A 27,992-nucleotide genomic window follows, 5' to 3' on the forward strand; every position below is an offset into this window, starting at 1 on the left:
AGTAGAAGGGAGGGAAGAGTACATGACTAATACACAGCAAACTAGAAGTTAGGCCAGTTTTGCTTGTTAGAATAGGGTTTTAGGTGATGCATGTAGCCTACTGTACGTCTACCTTTGAATGTATGGACTCTGTTATTGCGTAGCCTAGTCTACAGCCCATAATCTGTAACTCTACAGGCTAATAACAGGCATGACAGATGGAATATCCCCTTTGCGTAAAAAATTTGCGTATAAAATGTCTTTTTTTTGCAATTCAACTAAAATGAAATAAGTTGAATTGTATGAAGTCCATGAAACAAACTCGAAACCGAAGGTACCTGACAGCTGTGCAGCTTTTTTGCCTTCCACTAGTACGCACAGTGCAATGCATCTGGGATTGTCTTTTTCTGATTTTTGTGGAAACAAACGTTTTTTTTACAGTGACAGGTTGCTTATGTGTGCTTAACGGTTAGGTTACAACACAAAAAGTAATCTGAGAACTCTAATGCGTTACTCTGTAGTGCGTTACCCCCAACACTGAGAAGAAGTAAGATTTTTGACACTAATTGCAACAAAGGGGCACATGGTTTAAAGTACCTTAATTGCCTCCATGAGCTGTCTGTCACAGCCACTGTTGCTGCTGAAACTGCTGACTGTTTTGGTACGCGGAGCAAACAACAACAAAAAAAAAAAACTTATTTTCAGAACACCAACAGCACCTGTGTTCCTTTAACCCCCTCTGCACCCTGCCTTCAACTCTCCTGTGCCCCCCTGGTGAGGCCTGTCTCAGTTTGTATCGATCGTAAGGGTCAATGGAAGTGTTGTTATTGTAGAGTTATGATGTTACAACTCACTGCAATGACTTTTCCACCTGTGGTAGATGTTGTTTCCACATGACATGATGATATTTCTAACCTTGGACATCTTTCTATCCATCACATGGCGCTTCTATCTGTGGTGATCTGCATTAACCAACTATGTATATACCAGCACACTTTGCACTGTCCTTCTCCAAAATACCCAGATTGGTTTTTATTAGCAGGTGTAACTGACGTCATAGTTTGTCCCGGGAAAAAGGCAGTCAGAGTCTGAGCCAGAGATGGAGTGAGACCATATGTCTCTGGGTCAGCTGAGCAGGGCGAGGACGCTGCTACCTGCTGTCAGTGTCACCTCTTTGACCACTGATCAACCAGCTGACTGGGATGACTGGAAGGGGGCTGTCTGGTTCACACTGGCTGCCCTTACTCTGTCTGGGCAGCAACAGCAGGCAGCTGGCTTGGTCTTCATGGGCGCATGGTAAATGGGGGGGGGGGGGCATTAACAAGAGAAGGGATTGGGCTTATAAACAACACCTACAGAATACTATCACTACCAATTTGACTACTTGTTTTATAGGTAAGTAAGTTTGTTGGCCACTAAAGGATATCAGTGTTTCCCATTAATTAACGAGACCATGGCGGCCCACCATAGTCTAATTTGCGCCGCCATAGTTTCAGAATGAACCAAAAAATATTTTTCCATCTCATAATATATTACAGACCTCTAACGTTGTGTTTTGTAGGCGCTGCTCCGCGCTACTGTAAGCTGGCGCGCTCAGACACTTTGGCCTCCGACTCGAGACAACCACTTTTCTTTTGAGGTAACTATGGTAACGTTAACGGCCTGTCTCTGTCACTCGTTTGTGAGAAGACAATTAAGCTAGCCGCGCCTACATTTGGAGTGCACACCTATTAAAGCCTACATGGTAAATCCACTGAAATGGACCAGTGCGTGCTGACAGGCAGGTTAGTGACTTTATTCTGTCAGTTTCTCTCTTTACAAAGACAAGTGTTGCAGTATTATTAGTATTAGAGTCCTACATGAAGAGAGGCTGTGAAGTCTTCATGTTACGCGATACGAGAACCACATACAACATTACTTATTAAGTTCAGACTCTGGTTGGACTTAATGAATTTAGCGCGAGGATACACACAACGCCCGGTTTTCAAAATAAGGTGTCTATACAGCATGGAAATAAGATTAATTGGATTATATTCACCGATTATATGTGTCCAATAAAAGTAAAAAAAACAAAAATAACATGTTAGGGAAATTACTTATTCTGTCTTCTATTCTTTGATTCAGGGTTTTTGGTTTTTTGTTGCTGTTTCATCACCATTTATAGCTCTATTTTTATCAAATAGTTTATTAGAGCACAACACTGTTTACAAGCATACCAAGTTCTTCATAGATAGCCTCTTAATTTTGCATCAAATTAATGCATTTAACTTTAAAATGTACAAAACATTCTTACGGGGGGCATGCCCCCGGACCCCCCAGTGAGAGGGTTCAAGGCCCACCCACCATAGTCTCTTAAAATCCTGTGGGAAACAGTGGATATATAAAGATGCCAAAACATATTTGTTAAATTAATAATAAAGTACTGTACAGTTCCACTGCACAATAAATGAAAATGTGTGTTGTTGTCACAATATAGTTAGTAAGTGCACAAATGTCTTTGTTTTTCTCTTCAGACATCATACAAAATAGTCAATAGCCAGCACAAATAAACAGTAGCAACATCCCCAAAGCAAATCAATTCTTGACTGTTTCTTTTAGCCAGGAGATGTGGCCTGCGGCCAAACAGTTGCCATTTGGGGTCACTCACTCATTGATGCTAGGTGAACAGTGTGAGAGAATGCTGCGTCAGCTTGCGCTCAGCACCTACATCCCACTACAGTTTTTCACTATAAGACAGACTACAAACGAAATACTATATATGTGATACCACTCAGGGAGGACGATTTTTTTGTGTGTTTTTAATAATAATGTTCTTTTTTGAGACACAAAAGGTTTTTGTGAATATTTATTTGGTCACTCATGGTTTACTTTTAAGCAAAGATGAAAGGAAACCAGTACAATCCAGTAATGTAGACCACCATTAATTGTATTTAGTGCCAGTATGACCAGCATACCATGAACTGGTTTACTTGCCATTATTCCATGTTGTGCGACTTTGCTGGTAATAGGTGTGAGAAAAAAGGGAGTGGATAAAGTACAGCTGATGACATATCCCTTGTGAAATCTTCAAAGTTGCAGCAGTGTGGCTACAGCAGTGATAGTTAATGCACTCTGGGAACGAGGGAAAACAAGGCAAGTAAACAAGTTCAACTAAATAGATGTGCTTTATGTACTAATTGAGACCAAACTCTTTGATAAATTTAGTGTCAGTCCTTTGCAGTATTCTGCATATTCTAGAGTGTAACCCAACTATTATTTGCACAACACTGCAGAATAACCCGATTATTTCGAATGTGTTTGTATTTGAATTCTATAATAAAGGGTACTTTATTGTCACACATACATGCTGAGAAATTCATTCTCTGCATTTAACCCATCCCTCAAGGGAGCAGTGGGCAGCCACTGTGCAGGGACCAACTCCAGATCTATATCATCTATATCTATATCAGTGTCTGGTCAATGTCACTGACTGGAGAACCTTACATGTTTTTGATGGTGGGGGAAACCAGAGCACTCACGCAGACACGTGCAAACTCCACACAGAAAGGCAGGGACAACCGGGGATTGAACCCGGAATCTTCTTGCTGTGAGGCCACGGTGCTATCCACTGGGTCACTGTGCCGTCTAATGTCTAAGGGTCTTAAAAAATGTTAAAAAGTGATAGAATGTTTGTGTCCGTTAATCTAATGTCATCTAGGTCTAATCATATTAAAGCGTGGACACTATATTATTGCTCTGATTAGAAAAGTCCATTTGTAAAGCCATTTCATCAAGTCTTAAAAATATTGAGATGCTATTTAGCAACAGGGCTGGGCAATATGGCCAAAAATGTTATCACAATAAAAAAATTCTATAACTATCATGAAATCATTCATTCTTTCATGTTTAAAGGCTGATTTTTGCTCCTGAGTGAAAATTGAAGAAACCACATGGCTAATTGTGATTTTAAACTATTCTTTATGTTCAGAACAAACAGTAGCGCTAATTCATTTTGTGATTCAAATAAATTAAATGAAACATTTATTGAAGATTTGTTATATTTTATTGTTTCATTGCCCAGCCATATTTAGCAATATCACTGTATTTATCTGGAAATGAGCCATTGTTTAAATACGCACACATGCTGTCGGCCTGGATGGGTTCCATAACCTCACATTTTTGCTTGCTTTTTTGCTATAATTTGCTTGATGTGTGTAACGCCCACAGACACACAATTGCACTGCGTCCTACAGTAACATCTTATTGTGTTTCAGAAAATGGGGGCAAAAAAAAAAAGGAGGTCCAAAGCACTATAAATGTGATCAGTGTGCGTCTGAAAGGTCAGAGAAAGAAGCAGAATGATTTCTGGAAGCTCCCTGCAGTTTCTTCCAATATGGTGAACTAAAGGCCTGGAGCTGCTGCAGAGGTAGAGCTGTGGCCGAGACCGCAGGAAAGAAAGAATGAATTGCTGTTTGGAGATGAACTACAGACACACTAGTTTCTCCTCAGCGGGATTTCCATGCATACCCGGAGGCATCTCATCATGCCATTGCCTATATACATATTACTAGTCTTATTCGCTCTCCATTCCTCCTTTCCGCTTCTCCCTCCCTCTGATGGCAATGAAGGGACAACAGAAAGAGATTTTCTTTTGCCTCCTCTTTCCCCTTCTCTCTCTGTCTCCCATCTCCTCCTTTCCTACATCAAGCTCTCTTTTCTTTCCTTTTCTCTTCCTTCATCCATCCGTTCCCCTTTTGTTTTGCTCATCTCTTACTCTTTTCTTCCCCCACTCTCTCGCTCCGCTCCGTCATTGTCAGTGGGCAGATCCCTCTCGGGGAGACATCTGCTGACTAGCTGCTCCACTGTGATGGAGAGACGCGCACACACACACACACACACACACACACACGGTGTAAGATCATGCATAATTATGGATGTTTACACCACAGCTAATGATGAACTGATTCAATTCAAGTTTATTTATATAGCGCCAATTCATAACATAACAGAAGATATGATCAGATCAGTACCACAGTACTGTGAAGGACCGCATATGTGTGTTGGCTTCTTCTGAAAAAGATTATCCTTATGATTGTATATTATTATTACCATTCCATGAAAGCATAGAAACTTAGAGAGAGTCTGGTTTCCTCCTCTCTCCGCCCACCCTTCCCTCTCCGCCTGTCTTTCTCTTTGACAATGATGACTGTCTCTCAAACCCACAGCGACACAGAACCCAACATGTGTTCACTTCATCCATCAGTGCAGAGAAGTCCTCCTCTCTCTGCCTCCCCTCCACTTGCTTCAACACTCCCCCTTTCACTTCTTCCTTCAATCAATCTTTTTGTTGCAGACAGGCAAACAAAAGAAGGCATGTCCACAGGGAGTGCGCATCTGTTTGTCACCGTGTGTGTGTGTGCATGTGTGTGCATGTGTGTGCATGTGTGTGTGTGTGGGGGGGGCGGACATGCAAATAAGCCTGTAATATTTCTATTTTGGACAGGGAAAGAATGTGGTAGCTAGTTCTCTGGTGGCAGAAGAAGGAAGAAAAAGAGTGGAACCTCCTGCCAAATGGTAGGATGCAATTGAAAAGAATGACACAAGATGGTGCGTAGGCAGTGGTGGTGGAGATGGGTGTGTGCGTTCCGTTCAACTGTAAGTGAACATTTCCGTGCACATGTATTCGACTCTGCGTGTGTATATTAATTAGATGGGACTGAATGTGTGTGTGCATATCTATTACTTCTATCTCACACGGCTCTAGGCAACAGCCCCCCGTGGTAAACCACGTGCTTAATACCTTCCTGAAAGGCATTAAGCACGTGGCAGCCATTGCACTGGATCTCTGGAATGGAGCCACTGGTCAGGTGGGCTTCCACATAATGATCATAAAGTAGAACCAGAGTGGACAAGATTGAGACTGTTCTCACAAGACAGAAAAAATACAACAATGGTCACTTTTTCAAATACTCAGTAGTATATATACTACATACTTTATATCGTACTTAATAATAGCACTTGTGTGTTTGTCCTGTTTATTTGGTTTGTTTGGGCTGATGTGAAAGTCAATCGAACTGTGGTGCAGACCAAACAACCAGGCCGAGACCGCTTGAAAAAGGTGGTCTCGGCTGCGGTTTGCTTGTGAGACGAAAGCAAACGAACCAGCCGCAGGATTTTATGATAGCAGATATGTAATTTTAGCATCATTTCAATAGCTAAACTTTAATAAAACCCTCTACTGAATGGGAAATCTGTTCAGGAACTGATCTTATAATTGACCTACAGTGTAAGTATATATGTATGTTACTGTAAGACCCCTTTTCATTTAGTCAATATGTCATTATTCATAACACGGATTCTAATAATAATTACACTTATAAACAGTTACTTCTTTGTGAGCTCTTTGTGACAACAATGAATATAAATATACACATCAGAAGCATTAAAGTGCTGCACAAACTGTCAGTCAAACGGAATTTGATTTCCCCACGTGGGTCCTGGTGATGCAGGAGGACAATCGCCAAAACTGTCCAATCAACAAATGACCTGTCAGCCTGTATAACTTCATGTTTACTCCTATTGGTTTGTTTGTAAAAAGTCAGTGTGAACATGGATACAGAATTAAAAGCAACAATGTCTGATTTTTACCCTTTGGCCCGGACCAAATGAACCAACTACAGGTTTGAAAGCTCCTCTAAACAATCTGCTTACAAGAGAACTCTTTTGGGCAGGAGTTTTTCCATTAGCTAACTATTGCCTTTACAATACTAATCATTTACACAAAGTAAAAACGACAGCAGTCCGATAAATCCATACTTTGTGATTTAATCTATCCTTCCTCTGAGCATGCAATAAAAACTAGTAGAAGAGGACAGTCGAGCAGAGCTGACAGATTTGAGCAGAAGGTACAGAGACAGAGTAGTGAAGAGTGGTAGAATAGAATAGTAAAGACCAGCTCATAGAACAGGGATAAATACATAATGGAAAGCGGAAAATATAAAGTGGTCAACTGAGTGGAAAAACAAGCTACTTCATTAGATTACTTCTAACACTAACTGTCGGTAAGATTGTGTGTGTGTGTGTGTGTGTGTGTGTGTGTGTGTGTGTGTGTGTGTGTGTGTGTGTGTATTATGTACCTCTTTTGAGCCTGACTTGGCCAGGTAGATGCCGCTGCGTCGACAGCCTTCATCAAAACAAACTGGGAGGAGGTGGTCCTGGTATCCATCACCGTCTGCCAGACGCAGAAACAGAGAATTATATAGAGAAGCAACAACCTTGGGATTGAACTACTGGGAAGCGTGATCCTTTGTTTTCTAAAACTGTGCTATTTTAATATTTTCACTCCATCAGAATGCCATGGATTTGCTCCGGAGTCAACTTTGAGCACAGCACAGTTTCTGGCAACAAAGAAAATTGTTGCTGTTTTGTTGTGTTTTTTCCGGGTGTGAGCCGGATCACAGGAACACCTGCTTGTTTCCTACGAGCAAACACACATCCAAGCAGCACTTGTGTCTTTGATGCCTTTTAATAATGTGAGTTGACTTGAAGTGTCATTTTCTCCACTGATTTCCAACACTATTAATTATTATCATAATGCCATGCAGGCTTCATCTAATGTACAAACAGAGACAGAGCCTCCCAAATCAAAACAACAGCTCTTCAAAGCTGAATAACACTTCAGTGCACCACACACACACACACACACACACACACTTGAATGACAAAACCACCTCTCGTTTAAGTTGTTGACTGAATGATGAATTACTTTTCACCACATTTACATCTGCCAGAACAGACACCATTGTGATCTACTTGTTGGTTCTCTGTGTCTTCAGGTCTTCAGTTCTGTAAAGCCAGAAACACAGATTTGAGGTGCAGAGTAGTGCACACATCCACTACAGTATTAACATAAAGAAAATGAGGCCTCTGTGAAAGCCCATACTACACATAAATAAAATCCCTCTTCATGTGGCAGTGCGTTGCTTAACAGAGTGTGGTGCCTCCAATTGCAGCTTATTTCAAAATTCAATATGCAATTAAGGATTACCAATATGACCTAAAAACATAATAACTTCTTACATTTACTTTGATCATAATGATTGTTAAACGATCTGAAAAGATTATTTAATCAATGAATTGATTAATCATTTATTTAGCAAGAATTCACTGGTCTAGCTTTGCAGAAAATAATATTTTTTCTTGTGAAAGAGTAAGATTTTGATGTCATCATGGGCTACAGTTACTTGAGAGCAGCTTTTATTTTTTGCTAACTGCTGATATTCTTAAGACCAAACAATTAAAAAAAAATTACTAGTAGACTAACACTAGACTAGACTAATCAATGCTGAAAATCATTGTTAGTTGCAGTTCTGATTGTAACACGAAATGTAACAAAGCATCAGTGCACAATATTTTCTTTCTTGTGTCGGCTCCGATATGTTTCTGTCCTTCATTATTAAGTAACATTCAAATGCAGGCTTTGTTTATTAAATATCCTGGTAGATTTACTTTCTGTTTTCTTACATGGGACTGAGACTTAACTTTCCATCAGCTGGTTTGGAGTGAATACACCAGGCTACGGCAAGCGTTACATCAGAAGTAGACATTACACATGGCTGTAATAAACTAAAAGTAGAGGTTGCAAACCAGAAACAAAACCATTTGCATGGAACTGACGGCCACTGATCTTAGAAAAATGGAGAGAGGTCCTCACTAATGTGTTTTACCAGCCATGTCTCTGCACGTTATGGGAATATCCGGCAAGATGCTGACAGCGGAAACAGCTGATCGTGAGTGACACGTTCGCTACTTCAAAACTTGTCCGGCAAAAGTGTTTCCATCTCCCATTTAGCACATTAACTCTTTTTCGACAAACACAAAAACCATCTAAAGTGAGAGTAATTGTTTGGGGCAAAATTAAGTTGTTGTTTTTTTTTTTTATTTTGCCATTTCCATCAACATTTTCTAATGCAATACTTCAAAATGCACATAAAAAAACATTGATGGAAACACGGCTTTTGTGATATGTGTAAAATGACTTAATTTAGGTGTGTAACTGATAACATCATTAATTAGATGCATTTGGTTTACTGTCTAGTCGTTGCAAAGGTGTGGGGTCATTCTTTATCAACATAATGATTATGTTACAGACATTTTTTCACTGCAGATATTTAGACATGTCAAAGCAGGAAGATCACATGTGTATCTAGTAATCCTAGTAAGCACTGCATTAGAATTACAGTTCCAGCGTTTGGGTACAATGCATGCATGGCTCATTTGTCATGGCTTACTAGGCCACGTAAATTGAGTGAGACCATCATTAATGGTATTACTTTACTGAGCTTTTCCTGTAATGACAAGTCTGTGAGAAAGGTAGAGAAAAGTATCTGAACATGTCAAAAAAAAAAAAAGGAACATACCAATATTGTAGTAAACACGTTTTCTGATCAATTCACTGCTGTTTAACAAAAAGACACATCTGATATTTGGTGTGCCGCACAGCTTTTGAGATTTGGCTGGTTCATAAAGACACAGCAGATGCTCCCTGGGTTCAGGGGTTGGCAGGTAAATTGACACCAGACATAAAAAGCGCTGAAACTGCTTCCAGGCTTCTCATAGCACAGTTTATCTGAATCCTTTTCAACAGGGCAAGTGCAACACTCCCAAACAGATGTTGTGCCATGTGGAACAGGAAAAGTGAATGACACTGATGATGAACGACAGTACAACACAGGGGAGGAGGAGAAACTGAACGTGGCTGTCAGAGACAACTGAGTGGGAGGCAGAAAGGGGGAGAAAAAGTAAGAGAGATAAGGAGATACACTGCAAAAGATCCGATAAATCCTTTTATGTACTAGTAAATAGTTAAAATCATATAAGAAAAATGTTAAACTGTCTGTGTTTCACCTGAGGTTGTAATATTTGTTTCCAAAGTTAGATGAATGTATTATTTATTTTCTTTGTAAAGGGGGCATATGCATATTATAATCATGTATTGTATCAGAGTTAGCTTAAAGCTGTAGTCCCTTGTTTTATAATACTCTCAAGTCAATGGCTGACCAAAACGCACATTTAAAATGCTAAAAATCTTGAGAGAAATATTCAATAGTATGCTGACACGGACCATCACATCTCGATCAAACTGTCTTGTTAGTCATTCACACTGACAATGAAAAATGCTGGATTCAATAACATTTTTTTTTTTTAAATAATTAAAAACACAGGTCCCAACTATGGATGGGTACTCCTTAGTGTTTATGGCTGTATGAAGAAACATGAAAGCATACAAATTGTTTGTGCTATAAATCTCTATAAAGATAAAACACATTTCTTTTGCAGTGCGCAGAGAAAAAGAGAGAGAGAGAAATGGTAAAGGAAATCTCTTTAGAAGGTACACTGCATTTCATAAATTTTTAATTATGTCCATTTTCAAGGTAATGTTTCGCATAATTTAAAGGTGGCACATACTGTAATAATGAAATGACATGTCAGGTTTACATCCAATTTCACACCTGGGCAGATTTTTTTGATTATTTGATTCATTACCATGAAGCGATGTATTAAAAAGGTACAATGTGTAAGATTTGAACAGAAAAAATCAACACTTCATAAAACTCTTACAACTCTGTTTGAACACATTCATTCCATATCAAACCTGCGTGATGACAATAAGTCCATTTCAGCAAGTCACTACCCATCGCTGCGTATAAGCCCCGCCCCCGTGAGCGTACCCTAAACTGTACTGTAGTTTATTCAAAATTTAAATGAAATGCGAGACTGCACTCCTTTGGGTCCGCAGCAACAGAACTGCCGTGTGACAAGTTGATTTGATGAACGGTTCTCAACATAACACACACACACACACACACACACACACAGATTCCTGCCTTTATTAGAGAGATATATGATATCAATGATCTGAGTCTCATAAATGATGAAATATGCGTTCCATGCATGCCAATCCTTTAGATTTCTCTGTCATTCTCAACACTGCTCTCCTGGAGTTTCAATTTCCCAGATATTTCCTCCATGAAATATCAAAATCTGCCCATCCACTATAATTATTAGAAATAGTGTCACTGCTGTTTGTTGTTGTGTTTTTAAAATGACGTACCTATTCAACTTATTTGTCAGTTGTCTCTAAACAGAGTGACAGAGAGCAGCATACACACATGGGCAGGAGAGAAGCCCCTCCCAGCAGATCATCACACAAGGCGACTGTCCTTAACTTCTTTGTTGCAGAAGAAGCGACGCCTGCTAATCCAGGAACACATGCAAAGCTTAATTCATGTGTTTTTTTATAAAGATAAGCTCTAATGTCACATGTGATGACAAAAGAGCAGAATCGCTTAGAGAGCAGTCCGGGTGAGGGGGGAGGAGGAGTAGGTAAATGCTGCCTCCTATTTGTCTGTATAACACATGTGAAATTTGGTACAGATATGAGTATGTACAGTGAAGTTACAACAACTTTTTGTTTCATGGCAAAGCATCGAACTTCGACGCCACGCCACAAACACTCCGTAATGCGAAAACTGACCAGCTTCACAGCATAGCATTCTCAATGTCTTAAGGATCTTAGACTGTTTTGAGGTGGGTGTGGCCAACCTGCTAGGAGTAGTACAACTTGACACTTCATGTCGCTAAGACTTCTAGTAAATGTTGACAAATGGATGTGTTCAGGGTGGGACTGTTATCGTACATGTAAATTTTGGTACATATGTGAGCATGCAGAGTGTAGTTATAACAACTTTGTTTTTCATGGCAAATCATCGATTTTCGACACCATGTCACGGACACGCCCATCGATCCAAAACTCACAGATGGCACAACTTTTCATCATCAGTGCCTTTAGTTTGCACAGCAAAAATTTGAAGTTGATTGGATTAATTCTCTTGGAGGAGTTCATTAAAGTATGTAACCTGTGAATCGGCAAAAATTACCATTGAATTCAAAATGGATGACTTCCTGTTGGGTTTAGGGCATCGCTCCTTGAGGCTTTCTTTGTAGGTTTGGACATGATACATCTGCCACAAAAACTTCATACAATTCGGTGAAACGTGGCCCTGAGGCTGCTCTGTAGGGGACGCTAGTGAGCCATTCAGCCATGCCCATGTGCAATCATCAAATTTTCAACACACTTGGATTTTGTGTTAAGTTTCGTAAGTTTTTGAGCATGTTTAGGCTGACAAAAATGTGATTCATTTTGGCGAAAGAAAGAAAGAATTCCCTCAATTCCAATAGGGTCCTCGCATGTTTCATGCTCGAGCCCTAATAATGAATACAAGTGCATCAAGTGCAACATTTGAACATGTTTTGAAGTGCAGATAGAGACATGACGTGTAGATGCTGAGCTACTGTAAGGAGAGAATCAAGTACAAAGAGACTGAATGAGTGCTAATTCAGTCCTACAGAGGTTGTCACTCGCCATTCTGTCTCCGACACACTGTCGGTTCTGCCACACACACACACACACTAATGTTAATTCCCTCTGTCCCACATGTCCTGTCCTCCATGAATACATTCTTTCATCCATCTATTCATCTCAGTCTCTCTTTTATTATCGTTATGCTCTCCTTCACCAGTCTTCTCCTGCCTTCCTCCACTCTCTTCTCTTCTCATTTCTGTCAGTCACTCTTTCCCCCTCCGTTTATCACTCCCTTCTCAGTCTTAATGCCGCTGTTTCTCTGTCCATCTCTCCTCCTCTTTATTCACCATCATTCTCTCCGTCCCTCCCTCCCTCCCTCCCTCCCGTTTTTTCATCTCTCCCTCCCGCTGACAATGCGTGGTGTGATGGAGATTGGCTGAGAGTCTCGCAGAGGGAGGAAACTGCAGGTGTGGGTTGAAACGGAGAGGGCGGTGAGGAGAGGAGAGGCCAGGGAAGGACAGGGCAGAGAAGCGGAGAGAAAACAGGAGAGAGAATGAGTAAAGACAACAGCATGAGAGAAAGACAGAGAGACTACGAGAGATTATACAGAGACTGTGCAGATATGCATTGTGTGACACATGGCCATTCATAGTAGAGTACAGCACAGCACAAATAACAATGCAAATCATAATATGCATAAACGAACTTGGTGGGATGCTGCTTATATTTCTCTATAACTAGGAACCCAGTTACACTAGTAGGAAGCCAAGGGAGAGCATCTTCATTAATTAATTACTTTAAAATCAGTCAGTTAGTTAGCTGTGGGCTACAAAGCTTGAGCTTTTTTAAAATCTTTTCCATATTTCTGCATCTTTTGGTATAATTGTCAAAAGTATGCTGTTAACTGTTCCTGTTTGCAATGTACCCATGAACACATGTACAGACAACTATCACTGAATGACTTCAATACTGAATAAAACTGAAAAATGTGATGATTCTCAAGTCCGATTTATGGGTGTTTATTCACAATAAAAAGATGGGATGAAGAATCGGAAAGATAATGATATTCTCAGTCACACTGAATCTAAAAAAATATACATCATGTTTGTGTTCAGATTTAACGGGAGTTATGACTTTAACTGTCTCCATGAGCTGCGTGTCACAGCCACAACTGCAGCTAAACTGCTGACAGTGTTGACAAGCGGGACAAATCAGTGAATCAAACTACAAAAAACTAACTTCTCGTTGTTTTTAGAACACCAGCATCTACCTGTCCCTTTCACCTCACACAGTATCTTTGCCTCATGTCTCTTTCTCCGCGGCCCCTCCTTCAACTCTCCTGTACATCTCCTGGGGAGGCGTGCCTCACAGCCTGAAAACCTCTGGTATATTTTAATGGCGGGTGCAAACACAAAATGGAAGCTGTGGATTTCCCTTTCAATACACAACACGATAACATTTTAAAATTAATTCAAAAATAAAGTGATAATTAGTGTGTAGATCACTGTGGGTGGGTCCTTATAATTGAGAGTACTACTCATGCATAATTACTGCACAGCAGATATTGGAATAAGAAAGAGGGAAAAGCAGGTTTTCCTTCAATGAAGGACACTTTTGTGTCAGATGTACTTTGTAATTTGCATCAAATTGCATATTAAAATGTGCAAATTAATATCTGAACTTGGAAACTGTAAACCCGGGAGACTCAATCATTTGCATATGGATTGGAATATTTCTAAATGTGAGGGATATCACAAAATGATGCTTGATTAGAGGATTTTATTTTTCCCACTGCCACATTTTTACTTCATTAATATGGTCTGGAGGGATGGCTGTCACATAAACGCAGATGTATGCTGTTATGCGATACTGCTTACAAGACTGACTCTGATCCTAACCTGCCAAGCAGCACTCCAGTACCTCTGTTTTACAGGTACACCCATTTCTGAAGGAGCCCGAGACTGAGACGGAAAGCGATGGAGAATGTGAGACTTAAAAAGCAAAAGCGAGTGCAAGAGAGAGTAGACTGGTTGAAAACATGACAAGACAGCCAGTGAAAGAGAAAAAGACACAAAGGGAAATGACGGTAAGAAAAAACAGTGCGAAAGGTATGCAATGGTTGAGGCGAGAATGAGGCAGACAGAAAAGAGGGAGAGGAGGAGAGGTTGGATGTAACACAATATAATAAGATGAGTGGAGAAAGAACGCCTGAGGGGAGAGCAGAGAGAAATAGGCTGTCCTGTTAACATGCTGACTTACCTGCACGTACACACACACACACACACACACACACACACACACACCTCTCCCTCTCTCTCTCCTTTCCGATTTTAAATATCACTTCCAAACGCGTTCCTGTTTAGCTGTCTGAAAAAATCTCCCTATCTCAGTTGAGCTGCTGGTCGCAAAGCAGCCTCCCTCCATCCTACCTGCAGTAAAGCTAGCTGACACACTTGGCTGTGGAACTTCGCTGTGCTTTACCTAATGATGAATTATGCATCGGCCGCTGTCACTTTGAAAAATGCAATTACCTCAGTGATAAGGCAGATGGGCCTGTTTTGTCTGGCATATGCTGTGCATCTATTAAGAGTCTAGAGCTGAAAAAAAAAAAAAAACTGCTAGCACACAAACACAGGAGTGTGGACAGATTCCTGCAGGCATCTGTGAATGTACCAGTACACATGCACGTCAACATGCAGACACACACACACACACACACGCACACACACACACCTCAAGCTTAGACAATGTGTGCAGCCTGTGGGCTCTACTCAGACAGCAAATCGGTAAAACAAACATAAAGCATGGATCCAAATTAATTGTTCCTGTTTGGTGCTGTGGGAAGGTCAGTCATGTATCTGAGATGTTACTTTAATGGCAAAAAGAGTGGGAGGAAAAAAGAGAAATTTTTTTGAAAAAGGGTTCAATATACTTTACAAACATTTCCTATTAATTCAGCTGAAAGCGGTACTTGACATAAAATCTTAAAACCTCTATATATGTTAAAATTGGTGCACATTAGAAGTGCTATGTGATCTAGTGCCACGGCATATGTAAGCAGCATTTCAAAATGTACCTCCATTGTTTTGCATTTTGTGACTTTCAGTCGAATAAAGGACTTTTTTTCATGTCATATATTTCATCATTGAAGATTTCTTAAAAATAGTGTTAAAATATTGTCTCGTTCTCATGAACCCAATATTCTGTAACACCTCGTCTCGTGAGCTAAGTATATTGTCACACCTCTAGCATGCATACAGCCCTAAAGTGAGTTGTGGCCAGCCATAACACTAGATACAGTAAAATACAAGATTAGTACATTTATATCATCAAAAAGGAATGACTTTCATTTTTGTCAAAAATCACATTTAAACTGACATTTAATGGACTGGTATCTTCAACGAATATTGTAAGACGACTCTTAGCCTTTTACTAAGGATCATTCAGAGACAAGAGCCAAAATTTCATAACACTCTGAAAACACATTCAACAACATGAAATTAAATTACATGCAAAGAGATGTATGGTAAGTCATGTTCCGTCAAGTAGTCTGAACTGTCCCATTAATGAGTAGAGCAGTCACTGTCAAAAAGCCAATCCGTTTGAATTAATTATTAATTAATTAGGCACGCATGTAATGCACACACTGACAGCGTGTGTTGTGTAACGTGGGGGTTCGATGTGTGGTGGTTGGAACACTGTTTATAAGAAGAAACGACAGGATGGGGACTGATAACTTTCATACACAGCACTTTCTTATTCCGCCTCTCATGTGACTGAACTAACCAATCAGAAGCTAGCAGGAGTTAGACTGAAGTAAATGCAAGGAAAACACAGAGGTAGATTCTGCTTAATATTGTAGCTGATTTACAGATTCAAATGTAATGATTTAAACATGTAAACATGTAAATACCAACTGTGTAATACAAATAAAAATGTAGTGAACTGAGTAAACACTGTAAATATATTTTTAGTAAATTCCCTCACAAATATGAATTGACTTAACTTCTCTTACATTAACTCTTGCCATAGTGTTTTTTAAATCGTATGTATTATAATTATTAGGGCTGGGTGGTATATTGGTATAATAAGGTATACCGATATCATTTCAAAAGAGATATAAAATTAGACAAAACCGTTTATACAGATATAGTTTGATGCTGAGTTAATTAATATGTTTCTGTAAAGTCCTGCCAGCGTTTTCTCCTCTCTCTCTCCCTCACCACGCAGCCCCGCCCCGCCCCCTCCTGTGCGTCTGCACTCAGCCGTCTACTCACACACACTCTAACAACATGGAAGGAGAGACTGTGCTGGCTGATCAACATCCTCACCCCCACCCTTCCCGTTACCCATGGTCAGTCGTCGTTAATTAATTAATGCGTTAACGTGATAATAACGCGTTAACATACCCAGCCCTAGTAAAAACATGCCCCTAATTTTCCCCCACCCCTACAAGACAGACAGTAGTGTGAGACATAAACGCACAGGTAGATATAGACGGATAGAGTGAAAACAGTGCGGTTCCCAGTTCAGATCACACAGGGATGCAACGCTGCTCTCGCTCTTCTTTCCTTTCATTCCTTCATTCACCGCCTCCCTCTCTAAATCACCCACATTGGCCTATCTTTATATTTTTTACCCTCTTTTCCATCTCACATCATGTCATCTTTGAAGTGCGCCATTACCCCTCACTCTTTCATTTGCCTCACTCTCTCCTCTTTCATTCAGCTTCCCTGTGGTCATTCAGGATGTGCTCTTTAATTAGCCTGGAGAGAAGCCGGTCAGATGGGCTCATAAGATGGCCACACACAGAGACAAACACCGAATGATAATACCAAAAAGTGAGAAAATGAAAGGCTGATGCAGTAGGAGTACAATTTAAGTAGGTAGGTAGATAGATAAGAGAATAAATATAGTTAGAAAAGTAGGAAAACGGGAGATAGACACAAAAACTGCAACAACTGCAGAAACCCACTGAACAGTGATTCATATAACTGTCAATTTGTTATGACTGTGTCAGAGAGGGTTTCATTCATTATAACAAAATGTTTCAAAGCTGAGCTTTGTGACATTTTATTGGATTTGCATTCTATACTCTAACCGTAAGTATGCACTTGGATTGGTTAACTGGACTTGGGCCCGAATAATAGAACACATTTATCAGCAGCTCAAGAGTTCACCTACTGAACCAAATTCCAAAGCCATCCATCCAGTAGTTGTCGAGATAATTCACTAAAAACCAGAAATGTCAACTTTATGCGGCGCCACAGGAAAGTCAGAGGATCACAAAAGTCAGGAGATTCATCCTCTGGGGACAATGAACATGAATAAAAAAATTGACCTAACCTAGTAGTTATTTCACAACCGAAGTGGTGGAGCAACTGACTGACCAACACTGCCATCCCCAGAGCCTTGCTGTTTGGGTGGCTGAACATTTAGATTAAGTTTGACTTCTGCGCATGACCATGGCAACTTGTACTGTATATATTAAACACTGAGAAGAAGGGACCATTATATTACTTTCAAGCTGCATGTGGGTCTTACAGCTACAGAATAATATAAAAGAAAGGACAGGGCTTGCTTCAGGCTGAAATGCATCTATTTTGGACTTGTGGCATTAAAATATTTAAAGAGTTTTTGCCTAAGAGTGCAGGTTTTCGTTCAGTTTTGTGTGCATTTCTTGTCAGATCCAATCTCCTCTGACTCATACCCAGTCTCCCATTCAGCGCCATTGATTTAATAACAAACACTAACTCTACTCTCATTGGCACGGAGCATTTCTTTTTTTCCTCTCCGCCTAACAATATGAGAGTTTGAGATACAGAAAAACACTGAGATATAGTTAGAGGGAAGAATATGTTTCAAATTAAAGTCTAACATTATTTGATTCACTGTGTGTGATATAATCTGGCCTCAACTATAATCCCTTATTCAACTATTGCTTATCACACCACAACATATTTTCTTTAAACAGTGTCGGGTATTCTTGCTCTACATATTGTAAAACATTGATCATGACAAATTTAGAATCTCTTAAGCAAAGTAAATAGTGAGCGGTGAAGCTTTTATGAATACTCAACATCCTAGAAAAAGAAAGGGACTAAGAAAGATAGAGAGGGTGATAGCGGATCACTACAGAGTCCTCCTCCACATACTTAATAACAATGACACCAAAAGCTGTTTAGATGAAGAATAAAAGGGAGAAGGAAAACGAGTCTGAAAAGCGAGTAAGCCACAGATAGCAGATATACAGTAGATCAAGAGAAATGAAGATAGACAGCGACAGCCGAGGAGGGGCTGAGTCAAGCAGACAAAACGAGAATACAAAAAAAAAAAAAAGAGAGATGTTATATTCTGCAAGGCATCTTTCTCCCAGAATTTGGCAGATTATTAGAAGCGTGACCCTCAAAGGCTTCAATCCCCAGCTAACGAGGGCAACGTCTTGAAGTGACATTTCCAAGCCGAAGGAGGAAGGGGATAAAAAAACAGAGAGAAAAAGATTAAAGAAATGAAAAAGTTTTTGTCGAGATTTGAACAAAAAAAAATAAAAATAAAAAAAGGTTGCCGCCCCCAGAGAGGATGAATTAAACACGCACACACACACACTTGCAAGCAAATTACACAAACACGCTGTGAGACAGACTCCCTCGTGACATACAGACACACACATACTGTACACACACACACACACACACACACACACACACACACACACACACAGCATATAGGTCATTTACCCTCTGGCTCATACATTATTGCCAATTGGGGAAGGGCAAGTTTGTTCACTAAATATTTGATGGACACCCCTTGCTGCAATGAGATTAACAGATTAATCTTGCCACTAAGGAAGTGTTTATCGTTGTGCACACGTCCATGTCTGTGTGTGTGTGTGTGCTCATGTGCATGAGTGCCACACGAGCCCTAAAAGTTAATTAAAAATGCATCGAACATTACACAGCTAACGACAGCACATAGCTCAGACAGAGTGATAAGGTCACACAGGCAAAATGAGGCAAAATGGGGGGGGACAACAAAGCTATAAACCAAAAAATGCTGTAAGCTTGTTAGGATATTATATCTGATTCTTATCATACTTTTAAAGTCACAGTAAACATAATACCATTTCAATACAATTAAATTCTGTACTGCCAATTGATTTAGTATTTATTGTCTGGTCTTCCCAGGGAAAAATCCACAGGTTATAAGGAAATGATGCATTTTCCACTTGGGTTTGATAGTCTGGAATCAATACACCAGAAGAAATGTGTAGGCACATAAGTGGGCACACTGCAGTGTTTCCCCCTCCAGACATTAAGAAGTCCCATGTTGCTTCTCCTGAATTACTGGGAACACTGTCTGTGCAGATTTTTTTGACAATCCTACTTCCCTCTCTCAAGGACTACTGCTGCAGGAAAGAATGTGATATGATGCTGAATGTATAAGTGATCTCTGAGAAGTGCAATGCAAAAACACCACAGAGATTACTGCTTTGCACAAAAAGCTAATCTGGTGACACTATGTAACTTTGGAAAGAAAAAGCAACACAATCTTCCTTTAACACATTAAAACCCTTGCTGAATCCAGTACACTCAGAAGCTTGGCTGCTGCGGCCTTATGGCCCAGTCTCATCAGTATTTAAAACAGAAATTTTGGGCCTAAATCAATTTCAAAGGAGTCCCCGCAATCAGTGAATACTCTCGCTGGGTTGAAATAAATCCTAAGGAATCTTTTGCGTTGAGTTCACCTTTGGTTAACTTTGACACACAAATTCTCGCCAGAAACCAATTGCAAATTGTCTCAACATTGTTGACCTTTGAGCCAATGTAGGGCCGGAATATGTCCAAAACATGGGAAGACTATAAAATACTCGATACACAAGGTTTACAGACAGTTACGCTAGCAATTAGCTTGTCAGCGACAGTAATTCTACAGCTAACCTTGGGAGTTGCCCCTACATCACCAAGCTTCTACAAGCACATATTTAGGGAAGTCTTGTACTTTGGCACCTGACCAGCTACATTATAGCAACTGAAGGTACAGTGCATTGTTCAGGGCCATCTCAACAGCAGTGGGTGAAAGCAGGAGGAATATTTTATTATTATTTTTATCATCATCATCATCATCATCATCAGCAGCTTTCCATTCAGATATTCCTCATGTTATTTGTCTGCTGTAAAACATTGGATTGGTATTTAACTGCAATAACAAGTATAAGAAGCCTCCACGACTCTCCCTCTTGCCTGGCTGAGGTGGTAGCTCTGACAAGAGCGACCAGGGGCCACTTTGTGGTGCACAGACTGCAGCCAGGAGATTAGAGAGCCAGCGCAGATTTGCTGCGGATAAATGTAAAGCTGAGCTGAACAATGAATACAACTGGCCAAGATTGTTTAAGGGGATAAGCTGTGCAGAAAAATCTGGCTCTGTGTTGGATTGAGTTTGTGTATCAGAGTGTGTTGTGCGGGAGTGTGTGTCTGCAGCTGTGTGTGCACGCACGAGATTAGCCTGGTAAGGGGAGACCATTTGTGGTGTGTCTGTATAGGGAAAGAAAGTTATGTGATTTGAGAGCTGTAGTGAAAATTCTAAAGCCAAAAAGATCAGACAGTCGTATTTGGAAGCCTTTGAAACTACACAGCTTCAAATGCAGAGGGAGCTTAAAGGACTTAGGAGAGGAATGGATCTGCGACACACGCACACATACAGATATAAGGGTCAAGACACTTTTGAGTATCCTCTGGCCCAGTTCAACTTGTACTACTTTCAGAGGTTTTCTAAGCATCTTGAATGCGTTTACACACCTCCTTCCTGGGTTTTTTATTTATTACATTTTGAGTCAAAACAAATTACAATCCAAATCCCCACAGTACATGCCAGAGCTAGATTTGCAAATGGATCTGCCCGTCACTATCACACAAACAACAATGACAGCAAATGACAAATCTATGACATTCTCACCAAAGTCGACAAAGGAGGACTGTCCCACAGTCTTGAATGATGAATCTGCAGGCATGACTTCAACTCTGGTGAAGTTCCCATCCTGTGAGAACGACCATTAGGTAGACAGAGAAAGAAAATGGGGGAGAGAGGGATTATGCAATTTCATAAATGCAACTACTCATGAATAAGTCAACCATTGCCTAAATGTAGAGTATAATGTCACAGATGCAGTAGATATGGTGTGAGAAACACAGAGAGAAAACAGTTAACTGGATATTTTCTATACAGGACCAAGGTCTCCATAGTGAACAACTGAAAATATATGCATACATTTTCTGTTTTTCACTATGGAGACCATTTTGCTCATGTAACTCACAGAAAACAAAAAGCACAATACATGTTCAAAACCTGTTTATTATTAGGTATTGTTTTACATGCAGTTGGCTCGCACCCTTAGACTAGTAGAGAGGTTATTAAAGTAACAGTATCATCAGTGTTGTTTATTTATGTTAGGGCTGCAGCTACTTTCATTATTTTTTCATTATGGATCATCAATTATACATTAATTGCTGTTTAATCAATAAAAAAGTAGTAAACAAAACATATCACATGTTCTCAGAGCCACAGTTATGGGACCAATCCACATATTTGTTTGTCAGCAGTCCACAACCCAAAGATGTTAAAATTACTATAATGTTAGATGAGGAAAAGCAGCAAATCCTCACATTTAAGAAGCTGGAAACATCTTTTGCTCAATAAATGACTTCCATGGCTAGGCCTAATCGTTGCAAAAAATGTTGCAGATTCATTTTCTGTCAACCGACTAACCAACTGATTAAATGACTCCTCCTTTTATAGCTGTAATTTACTGATTTAGCTGATTTACTTCTTCAGACGTCAGACGGTGAACCCTTATTGGCAAGTATTGACAGATAAAGTAGCATATCCTGGCATTACACGTCATTGCAGTTCTACATGTGTCTTGATGATGCAGATATATGGACTTATACGGAAAAAAGTGTGTTCTAACACACATCGAACGCCACTGGTGTGGGGTGCCCTTTACAGAGGGCAAGGGAGAAAAAAGAGGAGATAAGCACATAAGAACAAGAGGGTGTGGGCGTGTTTCATATGTTTGTGTGTGGGAGCAGATGTGATTCTGTGCAGAGGGAAACTGCTGCCTGCTGATACCAACATTAGTGATTTATGAGATAGAGATAGAGTGAGAAGAGAGGGGGTAAGAGAGATACAATAATTGAGTCAGAGAGATCAACATATACATTATGTATGGGTGTGTGGGGGCTGTACATGTTCTTAAATACTGCAGTTACTATGGTGTGCAAGCCAATTACTCTTTACATGTAGAAATTGTTCAACATTTACGTGGTGATTTTATTGTACTATATATATTGTTTGGTTAATATGTTCTAGTAAGAGTCCCATTTGCATCCCATCTGCTGCTACTACACATACTCAAGTTAATGAAAACTAATTTGGAGGCAAATTTTTTATAGTCATTTTCACTTAGGGGTGTCCTCACTTTTGTTGCCAGCGGTTTAGACATTAATGGCTGTGTGATGTGTTATTTTGAGGGGACAGAAAAATTAAGCTTGTAATACAAGCTTTATCCTCACTGCTTTAGATTGTAGTAAAGTGTCATTTCTTCAGTGTTGTCAGATGAAAAGATATAATCAAATATTGTGAGGTTTACTCACTTTTGTGAGACACTGTAGGTGGTCAATAACTTGTTTCCGCACCATCCTTGTAGGTCATCATGAGTGAGACAAGACGATCATCTCCTAAAGTGTCTCAATTCTAGAAAGAACACTATGCATTTGGAACTCAATGTTCCACCTTTTTGACAGCAGACATTTTGTCTGGTCATAGTAGGAAAAGCACGGGTGTTACTAATAACAACACTGCCACAAAAATGTGATAGTTTAATAATAAGCTAGCATGCACAATAGCAGGACCAAAACCAAAGCATCTTAATGGAATTTTATTAATTTTATTATTCACACCTGCGCAGTGGTGGAATGTAACTACTAAGTACATTTACTCTAGTCCTGAACTACGAATTCGAGGAGCTTGTACTTTACTTAATTTTTTCCATTTTATGCTACTTTATACTTCTGCTCCACTACATGTCACAGGCAAATAATGTTCTTTTTACTGCACTACATTTGTCTGACAACTTTAATTACTAGTTACCTTTTTTGGGACAACAAAGTATCTTCGGACAGGGACTCCTTCAGCTCCGCAATAATAAGGACCGCTACAGAAAGTTATTCCTCTAAACCTCCCTCAGGTTTGTGTAACTTGTGTATGTTTCGTAACTGTAATTGTGCATGTAGTTTAGTTACGTAAAACGATGCAAAAAGTGACTGCAACTTCCCATCGGGGATGAATTATGATCCAATATTTATCCAAAAACATCAATAGTAAAACACTCACAGGGAACATTTACCGCACTATGAGTACTTTTACTTTTGGTACTTTTAAGTGCATTTTTCCCTAAGCATAGGTAGAGTAGGCAGTTAGATGACTTAGATTTTCAAGAGGGGAGTTCTGAAATGCAAGAAAATGTTATTTGGGTTGAATTCTTCCAGACAACTGTCATAGAAAGTGCCTACTTGATCATCCTAATGGCAGCCTCATCCACCCAGTCTCCTACTCCACCCTGAGACATTTAGATTAGGAGACTAATGAATAGCGCTGCCAGTGTGATGGTCCAGTAGATTTATGACGGTGTCGTCTGAAATTCGCTTCAGGGTCAGTTAGTACATCACTGTTTTGACATCTGAATGGGGCTTCTGCATTACTGCCAATCCTTGATTGTGGCATAAAGGACTGGAACATCACATCCTCAACATTGGTAAATGTTCTTATAATCTGGAGCCACGCAGGTTTTCCTTGGGGAAAGACTTTTTTTGCAAAAAAGAAAAGTGTTTCATGTTTCTGGGCAAAGAAAAGCACTTTGATTAAAATAAATATGAGCTGGGTAGTTAGCATGAGAAAATATGAGCATACACTCACTATCTAATATGTGGTTTGGTGGTTGATGTGAAAGTGAGAGGGAGAGAAAGACACCCAGAAAACAAAAAGAATAAGAAAATAAACTTGAATGAAAATGAACTGCAATGAAATTACTTCAAGTTCAACTTTCAATAGTTATCTAGATTTTTTCTTATACATTTTTGCACATTTAAAGTAAAGCCACCGCAAGAGTTGCTTTTAAACTGATACTAGATAGTAAATGGACTCATCATTTCTAAATGTCATATAGATTAGTTTGTGTTACAATGTTACATTTTATTCCAGTTATTCACAACACACAAATTGTGCTTTTAGAGGTTAAATATTTGTGTCACGTTTGACGCTTTGAAAGCTGATGAGGCAGAAATTTAGAGGCACTTATTCTGATGATTGAAATCGGCCAAGAATTCCGTCAGCCAGAGATTCAGGCTATCACTGGCAGGGGATCAATGTGTTTGTTTGTTGCTCAACCCAATTTGTTTCAATTTGTAAAGAATTATTGGTTCTGTAACCATAGTTTATTGAATGTACAAACAAATCTTACAGGAAGCAGTGCAACACACACACACACACACACAAACACGCACACCAGAGACACACACATATGTATGTGGTAGTATGGAGAGAACTAATGTTTTGACTTAAATGCTATGATTATTTCACCAGTTACATGCTTTGAAATTACTTCTCATATAATTTATGTAGAATGTTCAAGGGAAAAAACTGAATTAAATAGTGATAATATATGTATTTATACTCACTGGCCACTTTATTAGGTACACCTGTTCAACATGCAGCCAATCACCTGGCAGCACCTCAATGCATTTAGACACGTAGATGTGGTCAAGACAACTTGCTGAAGTTCAAACCGAGCATCAGAATGGGGAAGAAAGGGGATTTAAGTGACTTTGAACGTGGCACGGTGGTTGGTGCCAGACAGGCTGGTCTGAGTATTTCAGACACTGCTGATCTACTGGGATTTTCACACACAACCATCTCTGGGCTTTACAGAGAATGGTCCAAAAAAGAGAAAATATCCAGTGAGCGGCAGTTGTGTGGACGAAAATGCCTTGTTGATGTCCGAGGTCAGAGGAGAATGGGCCGACTGGTTTGAGATGACAGAAACATTAACTCGCAGCAACCATGTGATGCTATTATGTCTATATGGACCAAAGTTTCTAAGGAATGTTTCCAGCAACTTGTTGAAAGTATGCCCCGAAGAATTAAGGCAGGTGTGAATTCAAAAGGAAGGTCCAACCTGGTACTAGCAAGGTGTATCTAATAAAGTGGACGGTGCATGTGTATTTCCTTTCTGCTTTCTTAGATGCGTGTATGTTAAACTGACCCATGCAAAAGAATGACACTTAGAAGTTGATCTCTTCATAAGCTGGGACAGTCGACTCATGTCAATTACATCAAAAGTTTCTAATCTAATGTGCACACGCACACACAGATGTGGCAACAGGGTGTTAACTCTCTATGCATTGAAAATTAGATCTTAGCCAGTGTGATTGACTGGTGCTGGTTACTTGATTGCAAGATGTCATGATTAAAAATGCGTGTGTGTGTTTGTGACAGTTTGAGAACAGTTGATTGATGTGTGAAGAAAGGATGAAAGGATTACAGGTTTTGTTATTTATTATTCTTCCTCCCTTCAGTTCAAATCACACACACAAAACACCAAAAGTGCAATGAAATGACATATGCACAGTTGTAGCAGTATAAGACTGCACAAGTACATCCTAAAACAATTGGGGTTTTCTTAAAATGGCTACAATAAACTAACATGGTGCAGAATTGAGGCAAATGCTTTATCTTTTTTGCCTTTATTGCTGAAGCATGCCTTGCCTATGACAGAAATATACTCATTGCCATTGGAAAAGGAAGTGCAGGGATTGGATTAAGTGCAGCAGACCCTGGGACAATCACTGCCCACGGCATCTTGACCACCCAGCCAGCCAAGGGAAGACAGAGCCAGGATAAGAGCTAAGCTAAGCCAGGTTGGAGTTATAGCTGCTCCACTACCATAGACTGTTTAAATGTAGGGACATAGCCACCATAACGTCACCCAATGGTTTGTTGACTCCTGTTTTGAAGCCTCAAGTTTGGCATTTTGGCCGTCGCCTTCATGGTTTTTTGGAACCCAAAGTGAGCATATTTGAATGAGATGGTGGAGCTAGCTAGCTTGGTTAGTAAGGGGCATCCGTAATTAAAGTTCACTGTGATATTAAGTATGATGCTGATTTTGGCTATTGAAAAGAGGGTTAAAAGAAAATGTACTTACTGGAAAAAAATGAACAGCCGACTCTTTAGTGTGTCTTTTAGCACAATCGAGTGCTGACAGACATTTTAGGTGATTTACTTACATGAACTGAAAACACACTGAGAAAGGGTCAAAGTTCTTAGAGGAAATCACTGAGCACTCAAAAACAACAAGTTCACGGCTAGTCAAATGTACACAGTGCAGTGGATATGATCTGCTATCCTGACTGATAGGACACTTCGCCGTGGTACCGACTTAGTAGCCACACCCTAAAGCGTACCCTGCTTTATTGTCCAGTTTAGTCTAAATGGAACCATAATTTACAAAATGAACATGATACTGTTTTTAAGAAGACTTGTGATTGAAACCATTTACGGAGGTAAGAAATCAAGTGAAAATTAAGGTCATTTTGTCATCGACTCCAATTATTTTTGCAACAAGTGGAGCCACCTCCTGCTGGCCATTAGAAAGAACGCAGGTTTAGGGCTTCACTTTTCAGACCCGGAGGTTGCTACTTGTCCACTGCACAGTTTACTCCTGGCTAATGTCTGGTAACAGAAAAGAGAAATGGACTAAATTGGACTCAACATTGTCCCGGATCAAGCGTATGCACTTGACGGTTGACCGTGTTCCATGCCGACAGAAGGCAATCAATCATACTTGGTGCTCAAACAAAGTCATGGCAGTGTTTTCCAATGTTATAATGTTAAGATGCCTATCATATTATCAACATAATCTGCTGCTGCCGTTTACATTTCCCCAGACTTACCAAGGCTATCAATTTATGAACAAAATATATGTTGTACTGGTGAGCAAGCTTCAACTTTTTTGAACTGTACACTATACAGCAATAGTGTGCTACATCTCATACAGAGGAAAAGGGTGTATGAGGCACAAATCCCATGACAACTATCCTGATAAATTCAGAAAACAGCCACAATAAACTAGAATAAATCATCTTCAAGAAGAAATGTCTGAATTTCAATGCAAAAGCATGTTATTTTGTTGCCCTCTATGAGGTAAGTCCTATGTAAGCTAATGTAACCACTCTATTATGTGCATATTATCCTTTTAAGCCTGGAGGGAACATTTGTAATAGTTATGACAATGCCAAATTAGCATGAAATGAGCTATTTTGCAGGCAGCCATTTCATTGTTTTTTTTTACTTTGCAAAAATTGTATAAAAATACCCCAGCCCTACAATTCATTTTGTGTGTATGAGCAAAATGCTCATAGACTTTCAAATGTGCAATACTTCCATGTAACTTGACAACATGGACCTGTGTGTAAGACTTTGTGTACTTGCTTTAAAAATAAAATAATAATAAATATTCCTGTTTGTCGGTTTCTGTTATACAGTGCTAAACAGCATGCGGGTTGAGCTGACAATATACATTTCTCTGTATCAAAGAATGTAAAGAGAAAGGCTGAACATT

At 39.7% G+C, this 27,992-nt stretch overlaps 1 protein-coding gene across 1 annotated transcript in view; it reads right to left on the reverse strand.

The window, feature by feature from the left end:
- The window catches only part of itfg1 (integrin alpha FG-GAP repeat containing 1), a 161,956-nt gene that overhangs the window by 94,506 nt on the left and 39,458 nt on the right, over positions 1 to 27,992 (reverse strand). The window contains exons 8-9 of the mRNA XM_038701483.1: positions 21,275 to 21,356; positions 7,095 to 7,189 (exon numbers count right to left, since the gene is read on the reverse strand). Coding sequence (XP_038557411.1) covers positions 7,095 to 7,189; positions 21,275 to 21,356 — 177 coding nt within the window. The remainder of the gene's footprint in view (positions 1 to 7,094; positions 7,190 to 21,274; positions 21,357 to 27,992) is intronic.

This window comes from Micropterus salmoides, unplaced genomic scaffold, assembly GCF_014851395.1.
Source record: "Micropterus salmoides isolate LMB-PRFRI ecotype aquatic unplaced genomic scaffold, ASM1485139v1 Ms_hic_scaffold_6, whole genome shotgun sequence".
In the NCBI taxonomy this organism is placed as follows: Eukaryota; Metazoa; Chordata; class Actinopteri; order Centrarchiformes; family Centrarchidae; genus Micropterus; species Micropterus salmoides.